At 39.2% G+C, this 12220-nt stretch overlaps 1 protein-coding gene across 2 annotated transcripts in view; it reads left to right on the top strand.

Annotated features, from left to right (window-relative positions):
* NARS2 (asparaginyl-tRNA synthetase 2, mitochondrial) overlaps positions 1 to 12220 on the top strand; it is a 168891-nt gene that overhangs the window by 103408 nt on the left and 53263 nt on the right. For both annotated transcript variants that reach the window (XM_066369540.1, XM_066369531.1), the window contains one exon: positions 10346 to 10478. In XM_066369540.1, coding sequence (XP_066225637.1) covers positions 10346 to 10478 — 133 coding nt within the window. The remainder of the gene's footprint in view (positions 1 to 10345; positions 10479 to 12220) is intronic.

Raw genomic sequence — 12220 nt, 5'->3', positions numbered from 1 at the left:
TCCATCCATACTGTAGAATATATTAGCACTTCATTCCTCTGTATGGCTGAATAGTATTACATTCTATGGATACCACATTTTATTTATTAATGCATTGATGAACATTTGGATTGTTTCTACTTTTTGGCTATTATAAATAATGCTGCTGTGAATACTTACATGCAAGGTTTTGCTTGAACACTTGTTATAATTTCTTTGGGATGTATACTCAAGAATGGAATTACTGTGTCATGTGATAATTCTGTGTTTAATAACTTTCTGAGGGCTCACCAAACTTTTCCACAGCAGCTACACAATTTTACATTCCCACCAGCATTGTGCAAGGGGTTTCTCCACAACCTCATCAACACACATTGTTGTTATTTTTAAAAGTATAGCCATCAAGAAACTTCTTATACAATAAACAGGTTATATAATAAATGATACTGGAAAACTGGTAAGGCATTTAAAACATGAATGTATACATACGTACATACATAAAGTTAGACCTAAGCCTCAATCAGAACTGTATCAAACTTTCCCTGACCACCGAAAGAAAACATCTTTTATTTTGGATGCTCACATTACCTTTTGGGCAACCTTAAAATTAGTATTTCCTGTATGAGATATGTCTCCAACTTTGAACTCATTTAAGGACAGAAGCATTTGGCGCTGCCTGAGTCAGAAACTACTATCCCTAATCTTAACAAGAAGACAACTCAAGAAGTGATTCTGAGAAGAATGAAGATATTTTAGTATAGAGGGTATAGTATTCTCAGTTTTCATTTTTTCATTAAGGTTCTCATAGTTGACATAAATTTTAAAATTTTAAGATGTGTTGATGTGCCGGGGGCGGGGGGGGGGGTGGTAAAAAACCTTAAAAGTTTATTGATTGGGCATCTAAAATTTTTTTTAGTGTCCTGACTCTTAATCAGGGATTTACATAATAATTACTTGTGGAACTTTTAAATATGCTAATGACTAGAACCCTTTCTAGATTACAGAAGTCTCCAAAGGTAAAGCCTGGAATTAATATTCCTCAGTAAGAGCCATCACCTACAATATTGATTCTCCAAATTTGGTCTGGGATTCCCTGAGGCTTCCTGAGATCCTTCAGGGTGTTATATTGAGTAGTACAGATTTAGAGATTAAAATATTTTTAAGATTAAAATATTTTTAGATTAAAATCTTTTGAGATTAAAATTTTTATAGTAATATTAAGACAGTGTTTACCTCTTCTATTTTTATTCTCTCATGAATGTACAGCGAAGTTTCCCAAAGTCTTCATGACATGTGAGATAGCACATGATTGAATGCATAAGCAGCTATGAGAATCCAGCTGTCTTCTATTAAGCTGGATACGAAAGAGATCTACAAAAATGTAAAACAGTGCCACTCTTCTTAGGAATTTTTATTTTAAAAATGTTCTTTATGATATATGATGGGTTTGTTACTGTTTTTAAATGAATTAACAAAATTTTTAAAATTTCTCAATTTTAGTGGTAAATATTGGAAAAAAAAATCTTATTGAGATCTGCAATAATTGAAAGTAGAAAGCCATTTGAGACCAGCTTATGACAAGTGAGAACGGTAGAACTTTGGAGAAGAATGAGCAAAAATATATAACTATTACCCATTTTTTGAACACTTACCATATAGTTAATATTAGATTGAGTTTTTCACATTTTTTTTATTTTATCTTTATAATAAACCTGTAACAGAGGCATACTTAACCCCATTTTCACAGGGGTGATTTTAGTTTCAAATAAGTTAACTAGGTGGCGGAGCCAGGGTTTCTATTTAGGTCTGTAGAGTACTTACTCACTACCATAACCTTAAAAAAGCAAGGGTGATCTGTGTACAACTTGCACCCAGGATATCGTTGATAGTTGAGAGCCATGACTCATCTACCTCTACAATATCAGACATTCAAAAAGTAACCTTCAAAATCTTTGTAGACTTAAATACATGTAAATACCATGTGGTGCACTTACCTAAATGAAAGTGTTCCTGTGCTGTTCTCTCAGTGGTCCTCAGTGCGAGGACTGCTGAAGATGAGAAACATAAGCAGGATAGCCTAGGCATGAGTGGATGCAATTGATACAATATATATCTGTTTTGGAAAGGTGATTTTCATGTCATATTGAAACAGGACAAATATTCAGAAACAATGATTAAATTGTGGCCCTTTAGAAAAATATTGTTTTCTCAGACCTCATATTGGGTCAGTGAGTCCTGTGAAGGGACCATTGTGGCAGTGATTGTTTTAACTTGACGATGTCCACCATGGAGAAGCCGGAGAATCGGGTGCTGCTCTGTGTACGTAGAATGAGCGTTAGGGGAATTTTTTCATGTGGTAATATTATAGGTTCCCAAAAAATAAAATCTTGGCTAATTAGAGAAATTTACTTGATCTAGTCCTTTTCAAAGATTTACTTGTTCCCTACAGATAAAAAACTAGTGTGTGAGCATCACTTTTCAAAACACTGATTGTTGGCCCTGGTCGGTTGGCTCAGCGGTAGAGTGTCGGCCTGGCGTGTGGGGGACCCAGGTTCAATTCCCGGCCAGGGCACATAGGAGAAGTGCCCATTTGCTTCTCCACCCCCCCTCCTTCCTCTCTGTCTCTCTCTTCCCCTCCTGCAGCCAAGGCTCCATTGGAGCAGAGATGGCCCGGGCGCTGGGGATGGCTCCTTGGCCTCTGCCCCAGGCGCTAGAGTGGCTCTGGTCGCGGCAGAGCGACGCCCCGGAGGGGCAGAGCATCGCCCCCTGGTGGGCAGAGCATCGCCCCTGGTGGGCGTGCGGGGTGGATCCCGGTCGGGTGCAGGCGGGAGTCTGTCTGACTGTCTCTCCCCGTTTCCAGCTTCAGAAAAATACAAACAAAAAACAAAAAAACAAACAAACAAAAAAACACTGATTCTTTTATCTCCTAGCACAGTAGTCGGCAAACTCATTAGTCAACAGAGCCAAATATCAACAGTACAACGATTGAAATTTCTTTTGAGAGGCAAATTTTTTAAACTTAAACTATGTAGGTAGGTACATTGTTATTAACTTAATTAGGGTACTCCTAAGCTGGCCTTTGCACCCGCACGTGGTATTTTGTGGAAGAGCCGCACTCAAGGGGCCAAAGAGCCACATGTGGTTTGCTGACCACTGTCCTAGTGCCTTCCGTGAAAAATGATTTCAGAGAATAACAGAATTTTTTGCTTAGTAATTGATACTCTGTTTACCATCTTCCTCTGTCCTCACCCCTATCCCAGTGTTGGTTCAGAAGTTCAGTTTGGGGATCAGCATATTTTATAGGAAAATGACTTATTTGCTTATTTGACAAATCTTAATTGTCTAGTGTGTGTCAGGCACTGGGTTAAGACTGAGGATACTATAATGAACCAAAAAATAGATAAGATCACTTATGAAATTTATAGTCTAACAAAGAAGATGGGCATTAAACAAATAATCACATCCATAGGTGTCAGTTTTTTTATTTTGAAAGGTGCTATCAACAGTAGTACATGGTATTATTAAAGAGCCTAATGGGAGGACTGACAGGAAGGTTGGAAGAAGACTGAAGCCAAAGTGGTGAGTAGGGGGGACAGAGTTCTGCTTGTGACAAGTGAAAGGATCGTTTGAGTAGATGGATACTGTGTGCTTCTGGAGCCTAGAGAAGTCTGGGCAGAAGGTAAAATTTGTGAATTGTGTACCAGTAGGTAGTTAATTGAAATTGTTGGCTGAATGAAGATGATTTAGGGAGAGTGTTACACACTGAGGAAAGAAGAGGTCCAGGATCAAGTTTTGAGAAATGCTAGTGTTTAGTAAACCGCTAGAGTAGGATGTCGAGGAGCGGAGACAGATGGAGGTCAGATAAATAAGAGGAAAACCAGTAGAATACAGGGTTAAATATGTCAAGAGGAAAGAAGCTTTTAAAGCATAGCAAATAAAATTCAGAGTCTTCATCATGGCTTAGAAGGAAGGCCCTGTGTGTTCTGATCCCTTCCCCTCTTTGACGTCATCTCTCATCATCTTCTGCTGGCCTGCTTTCATTCTTCAAACGTGTCAGGCTCTTTCCTACCTCAGAACCTATGTGCTTGGTGTTCCTTCTGCTGGGATGTTCTTCCCCCAGTTCAGATGTCATCTCAGAGAAGAACAGCCAACCCTGCACTCCCATTTGTAGGGTTGTCAGACTCTATCAAGCTTTGAATTTCATTATATAATTAAGATTAAATTTTGTTTGGGCCTCAAGCTCAGTTCCAAATCAAATATGTAGGACATGTTAAAGAGAATTAATTTTACAGAAATGTTTACCAACAATGGTAAAGAAGAACTTTCAGATTTTAGAGTGCATTTCCTTAAGGCATCTTGACATGAACGGATTCAGTGGTGAGAGCTCCGTCTCTTTTATAGCCTCCCACCACATGGATTGCACGCCGGAGGAGTAGGGAAAGCGGAAAAGGAGTGTGCGGCCCACTTGGTTAGTATGTAGAAATAGTGAATGACAGGTATGTCACGGAACTGGTAATCCACTGGGTACACAGCAATAGTAACCTAGATGATTATTTTCTGAATGATGGGATACCACTTGATGAAGATGTTGTAAAGCCAGTTTAAAGCTGTCTGTGAGTTCACTTCAGTTCAGCAAACGTTTCCTGAACTGACAGCAGAGAAGTGATGGGAGGTTGGGAGCTGGGGCCTGAGGGAGAGCTGCTGATCCACCGTGTGCTGATCAAGTTCTTCCCCAGCTAAAGACAAATAACTCCACCACTCTTCTTTCAAAATATAAAGATCAGTTCTTAAATTACAGGGCCAGAAAGCATAAATGGCCAGACAATCTAGGATGGTTTTATATGATAGTATTTCACTTGCCAGTTTTGGGCTTCATAAAACTCTGCACAGGGGAGAAAGTGACCTTTGAAGAACCTTTTTTGGTAACTACTTTTTATTTTTAAAAAGCCATTTTTGTAACTGTCGTGGTTGGTGTGTATTGAATGTACTTTTGTTATCTTAAACATCAACCCCGAGCTCATGGACTTTCCTTATATAGCTTTCCTCTCTCCATAATTTGGCACAAGAATGCTTTCTAGTGCTGAATGTTTTCTTTTTCTAATGGTTTCTTCTCACAGCAGTATTGGCCTTTCATCTGGTTTTATATCTTATTTTAGAAATGGCCTTGTTCTCAGATTTTATTTTAAATGTTGGTCAGTTCAAGCCTTGCTGCAAATGGCTTTTATGTCTGTGGAAGACAGAGAAAAGTTTTTTAATCAGCCTAAATTAAAATAAGAGAATTTTCACATGGACCTAGTAACAAAAATCATTGCAAAGATACTAAAAATTAATGCTAAGCTGCTCCCATGGAAGAATTTGAAGACCAGAGTAAAGGTTACAAAATATTGATGAAAATTTATTATTTTTATTATTTACAGAAGGCAATAACATATTCTAGAGAGCTATAACTCTAACACATAAACCAAATAAGCTATTCCTAAGAAAGGGAATATACCAAACTACTTACCTTGGTTATCTTGGAGAGGGGGCTGCTGCCAATGTTCAGGGAGCAGCAGCATTATTGTGATATTGCAATTAAGTCTGTGACCATTAGAGTCAAATCTGGATTTCATTTTACCACTTATTAGGCTATGATTTTATGACTTTGGGAAAACTTCTTAATCTCTCTGGACGTCAGTCTTAGCTGAAGAAGTAACAGTACACACATTGTTGAGTTTGCTATGAAGGAGTTACCGTAGGGCTGTTACATCATTCACACTAGCCGATGGCAGCCTCTGTCACTGCTACTACTACTGTTATCACTACTTGGCTAATAGAACACAGGGCATTGACATAGTGATTATTATTGAATGATGTAAAACAGTCAGCTGCTTAAAGACTGGATACTGAGTTAGGCAGTTTTTCAACATACCTTCCAGCTTATTTTATCTTCCTGTTAATTCAGAGGAAGCACCATGGCTATCAGTTTTGATTTGTCCTAGTAAAATAATACTTCACTCTTGGGTACCTTGGTTAGAACCTGGTCTTTACTATAATTAAAATGAAATTCCTGATCCTCTATATTTTATACTCAAGAGCTTACTCTGCATTGCTAGGGTAAATTGTCAACCATTGTTAAATGAAACATCCCTACTATTTCGTAGCACCCTACATAGAATTACCATGTGAGAAGCAGATGCCCTGGTGACTTGCATTTGTAGTTCTTGTAGAAACCACTATTTTCTCTGTACCTGATAGAATACAAATAACATGTCTCTTTTGGATAGTAGTCCCTTGGCCTCCCTTGTATTTCAGGAAGATCACTGCCCATTTCTTATAAATATCCCTCAGAGCCCCCGAAGTAAATTTTACTGAGGTCACCTCACTTCTATTTATACCCTGGAAAATCTCAATAAACTATCCTTTTGTTATTAGTGAACATCTGTATATATACTTTCTGTGAGGCAGTACTAGAAAAAAATAGTCATAGGTTGGAAAATCTAGGCCTTATAGTTTTGGGAGGGGAGATATTGTTTTTGTTTTAGTTATTACAGTGTTATTGACTATATTTCCTATGCTGCATTCTACATCCCTGTGACTGTTTTATAACAACCAACTTGTACTTCTTAATTCCTTTAGTTTTTTCACCAAGTCTAACCCATTTTAGGTACTATGTAACAGCCACAGTAAAATACAGGGTATGGCAAAAGCAGGTTTATAGTTGTTCATCTGGACAATAAGACAATAATAAAGAATAATACAAGAATAAACTGTTTCACATACTCACAACTGTAAACCTACTTTTGCCCGACCCTGTATATCTGAGCATTTTTCTGTACCTATTTGCAATGCTGCTGTTTGCGAGGATGTTGTGCTTTTCCAGTTTACAACTGAGGAAGCCTGTCATCATCATTAGCACTCATTCATTCAACTTGAGCACCTGTTTTATCTTAGACACTGGAGATGCAAATATGCATAAAACATGAGTCGTCCTCTGGAAAAATTTATCATTTATTGGGAGAGAAAGATACTGAAATACATAATTACATTTTAAAGTGATATGTTCTGTATAATAAATATATGAACAAAGTGTTATAGTCATATAAAGGGAGGAATAGGCCCTGGCCAGTTGGCTCAGTGGCAGTGCATCAGCTTGGAGTGTAGAAGACCCAGGTTTGATTTCCAGGCAGGGTACACAGGAGAAATGACCATCTGCTTCTCCACCTCTCTCTCTCTCTCTCTCATCCTGATCCCCTCCTGCAGCCATGGCTCAAATGAGCAAGATGGCCCTGGGCTCTGAGGATGGCTGCCTGGCCTCGCCTCAGGCACTAAAATAGCTTGGTTGCCAAGCATTGGAACAGTGGTCCCAGATGGGCAGAGCGTCAGCCCCAGACGCATTCAGGAGTCTGTCTCTCTGCCTCTCTGACTCTCACTTGATTAAAAAAAAAAGGAATAATAAATTTGGGGTTATATGGCAAGGTTACAAAAAGAAAGTAACATTTGAACCAAGTCTTGAAGGATAGATGGGAATTTCCCATTTTTTTGTTTGTTTTTCTCATTACACATATGTACGTACATATATATATATATACATATATATATGTATGTATATATATATTAGCGAGAGGGAAGGAGACACAGGAACAGACAGAAAGGAAGAGAGATGAGAAGCATCAATTCTTCATTGGAGCACCTTATTTTTTCAATGATTGCTTTCTAATATGTGCCTTGGACTGGGGAGCTCCAGCCAAGCCAGTGCCCCCTTGCTCAAGCCAGCAACCTTGGGCTCAAACCAGCAACCATGGGGTCATGTCTATGATTCCACACTCAAGCCAGTGACCCCATGCTCAAGTTGGCGACCTGAGGGTTTTGAACCTGGATCCTCAGCATTCCAGGCCGATGCTCTATCCACTTCACCACTGCCTGGTTGGGCTTTCATTATGTACATTTTTATTATTTTTTTATTGAGTGTGTTGGGGTGACATGGTTAAACCATACAGGTTTCAACTGTACAACTCAGCAAACATTATCTGTATACTACATCATGCGGTGGAACTTGTCATTTGGAGAGAGAAGCAAGGATGGGCATTAGAGAATAAATAGGGAACAGCCTATGCAAAGGCGTAACATCATGCAGGGGTGTGCTGTGTAAGAAGGATGTCTTCATTGCTCCTGGAGAAGTCTTTGGGAAAGAAAGTTGAGTCAAAGTGAGGAGTTTAAATTTTATCCTTTGAACAGTTGGGAAATCATTAAAGATTTTTAAATTAGGGCTGATATAATCAGATTTGGTGGAAGAAGAAAGACAAGTGTCTCTGACACAAGATAAAAAGCTGTTGTCATTTTCTAAGCAAAACACAAAAGTTGGTTTACACTAAGACAGTATCTGAGGTGATACAGAGATGTCTCTAGATTTCAGACAGCTTTCCTAGTTGTAAACATTATAATTTTGTGCTCAAAATGAAAAAGGAAATGGGGCAGTGGGAAAGAGGTGGTGGAGGGGATGTGGTTTGGGCCATTAGGTGGGTTAACTGAGATTAGCAGAATTGGGGGAAATGTAACAAGAGAAACAGAATTGTTCTTTATTTTTGTTTTGTGTTTATTTGGGGGAGCCAGGCAAGGTAGGTTCAGTGTTTTCAGGGATATTTTAATAGGCAAGTCTGGATCTGAATCTTGAGAGAGATGTTACCATAGTAATATTTTTGAGTTCTTACTGTTTATTTTTCCATTAGAAACTAAGGTTCTCAGAGGTCAACTGATCATGGTCTCAAGAAGGTGGCTGTAGAACCAAAACATAAATTCCTGAGCTTCACACCAATGAGGCCCTGAGTAAAGTGGGCCTCTGAAAGAAAAAATGAATCTTGATTTTCTCTGTAATTGTTTTACCAGTTTATTTCCCAGAGCATCATTACTTATAAAAAAAAAACACCCCAAAACTTATATGTATATTCACAGTCCTTTTTTTTTTGCAGTATTTTTTCTTATCTTAATGGTATTTGACTGATGACAGACAAGTGAAGAATGCAACTAACTGATGAACCCCAGATCTCTTCTTTTATTCTAGGAAACCTTAAAATTCAAAGATTAGGTAATCCTCAAGAAATACTCATTACTTCATATATGTTTGATCTAAACTTAGTTATTGCCCTGAGGGGACTGTGTTAATGAAGATACAGTGTGCCCTGGCTGGTTGGCTCAGCAGTAGAGTGTCAGCCCAGTGGAAGTCCTGGGTTCGATTCCTGGGCAGGGCACACAGGAGAAGTGCCCATCTGCTTCTCCACCCTTCCCCCTCTTCTTTCTTTCTATCTCTCTCTTCCCCTCCTGCAGCCAAGGCTCCTTTGGAGCAAAGTTGACCTGGGAGCTGAGGATGGCTCCTCCTCAAGCACTAGAGTGGCTCTGGTTGCAATGGAGCAACACACCAGAAGGGCAGAGCATCGCCCCATAGTGGGCATGCCAGGTGGATCCTGGTTGGGCATATGCGGAAGTCTGTCTCTCTGCCTCCCTGCTTCTCACTTCAGAAAAATACCCCCCCCCCCCAAAAAAGATACATCATCCACTTCTGTAGGAATTAAATTTTTTTTTTTTTATGTTTGAATTGTGGAGCTATCGTTCTTTTTGAAAATCAAAGAGTAAAATAGTACTTCAAAATCCACCCTTACCCCCTCCCCAATTTTCGTGGTCATTCAGCATTAATTGAAACACTTGGGTGATGGTGAAAGTCTTGGGACAAGGATAATCACCGTACATAGCTGATGTTCTTTTTTCACATATTTAAAAACTAATTAGAACACTTTATCCACATGAAATTCTAGTTCTATTACACTCTAGAGCAGGTGTTCCCAAACTACAGCCCGCGGGGCTGCATGCGGCCCCCTGAGGCCATTTATCCAGCCCCCCCCCCCCGCCCCCGCACTTCCAGAAGGGGCACCTCTTTCATTGGTGGTCAGTGAGAGGACCACTGTATGTGGTGGCCCTCCAACGGTCTGAGGGACAGTGAACTGGCCCCCTGTGTTAAAAAGTTTGGGGACCCCTGCAGTCTAGAGTCTCTGTGTGGCTTGCTGGGCTGTGGTATTTTTCCTTGACTTTGTTCCCGATTACTGTGAAGTGTAGTTGCCTGCTGTTGCACCAGAGTGGTTATAACTATATTTAGTAAACCATAGGGTTTGTAAAGCATTTGCAAATTCTTTCAGGATAAAATAGTTTCTATAAATGTTTTTAATGAAACTATTATTATCACCCATTAGAGAAATACAGCAGCTAATATGTGTGGATTTGTGGACAAGACAGAGGCACAAAACTTGTTTTTTTCCTTAAGAGCTCAGGGAGTATTTTAAATACTTAAAATTAATCATATGAATCCTATTTTTGTACTCTTAATCTTCAATTGCAGAGCTTTTACTCAAGTGTTTACCTTTGGTCCAACATTTCGAGCAGAAAATTCTCAGAGCCGGAGACACCTGGCAGAGTTTTATATGGTAGAAGCAGAGATTTCTTTTGTTGAGAGCCTTCAAGATCTCATGCAGGTAGGTACACAAGTTTTAAAATAGTTTCTGAATGTCAGGCAACTGTGACATTAAAATGCTTCTGCATATATTTTTACTTCTGTGCATTACAGTTGTTCATAGAGTGAAGAGGATGGAGAACAACTACTTAATAACCGTCTGTTGAATGTCTTTAGTACCATAACCAGAAAGATTTAGGTTCCTATCCCAGATCTGCCATTAACTTTGTTTTGATGTTACCTAACCTTGATGATCTTTACCTTCCTCAGCTGTAAAATGAGAATAGTACCTATTTTGTAAGGTTATCATGAGGGTTAAAAGAAACAATGTATATAATGTAAAGCACCTAATACAAGATCTGGCACATAGCAGGCTTAGTAAATTGTAGCTCCTGTTATTTTCTAGGCAAATAAAACAACTTCATGGTTAGAGAAACTTCTATATAGTTATGTCAGAAAGCATCCACAGGAGCTGTCAGAGTTTTGTTTGAGGGACAAGGGATAAGGCTGGAGAGGAAGTCAATCAAAACAGCACAATATTGACAGAAAAACAGACATACAGACTAGTGGAACAGAATCAAGAACCCAGAAATAAAACCACATATATATGGACAAATCATCTTTGACAAAAGAGCCAAAAACACACAATAGAGAAAAGAAAGCCTCTTCAATAAGTGGTGCTGCGAAAATTGGAAGACCACATGCAAAAGAATGAAACTTGATTATACCTTGTCGCCTTGAACAAAAATTAGTTCAAAATGTATCAATGCCCTAAATATAAGATCTGAAACAATAAATTACATAGGAAAAAACATAGGTACTAAAATTATAGACCTTGGCCATAGAGAACATTTTATGAATTTGACTCCAAAGGCAAGGGAAATAAAGACAAAAATAAATGAATGGGACTATATCAAACTAAAAAGCTTCTGCACAGCAAAAGAAACTGACAACAAAACAGACAAACAGACAACCAAATGGGAGATGATATTTATAAACAACAGCTCTGATAAGGAGTTAATATCCAAAATATAAAAAAAACTCACAAAGCTCAGCAACAAACAAGCAAACAATCCAATTAAAAAATGGGGATAGGGCCCTGGCTGGTTGGCTCAGTGGTAGAGTGTCAGCCAGGTGTGTGGAAGTCCCAAGTTTGATTCCCACCAGGGCACACAGGAGAAGCACCATCTGCTTCTCCACCTCTCCCCCTCTCCTTTCTCTCTGTCTCCCTCTTCCCCTCCCACAGCCAAGGCTCCATTGGAGCAAAGTTGGTCCAGGTACTGAGGATGGCTCCATGGCGTCCACCTCAGGTGCTAGAATGGCTCCAATTGCAATGGAGCAATGCCCCAGATGGGCAGAGCATCGCCCCCTAGTGGGCATGCTGGGTGTATCCCAGTCGGGCACATGTGGGAGTCTGTCTGCCTCCCTGCTTCTCACTTCAGAAAAATACAAAATAATAATAATAAATTTTAAAAATGGGGATAGGACCTGAACACGTTCCCCAAGAGGACATACAAATGGCCAACAAATATATGAAACGATGCTCATCTTCACTAACTGTTCGAGAAATGCAAATCAAAACTACCATGAGATACCACCTCACACCTGTTAGATTGGATATTATCAACAAGACAGGTAATAACAAGTGTTGAAGAAACTGTGGAGAAAAAGGAACCCTCATTCCCTGCTGGTAGGAATGCAGATTAGTACAACCATTATGGAAGAAAATATTGTGGTTTTTCAAAAAATTTACAAATACTATAT

The sequence above is a fragment of the Saccopteryx leptura genome, chromosome 1, assembly GCF_036850995.1.
Source record: "Saccopteryx leptura isolate mSacLep1 chromosome 1, mSacLep1_pri_phased_curated, whole genome shotgun sequence".
Classification (NCBI taxonomy): Eukaryota; Metazoa; Chordata; class Mammalia; order Chiroptera; family Emballonuridae; genus Saccopteryx; species Saccopteryx leptura.
Note: the sequence above shows the minus strand (reverse complement) of the source record. Positions and strands in the feature narration are given on the sequence as shown.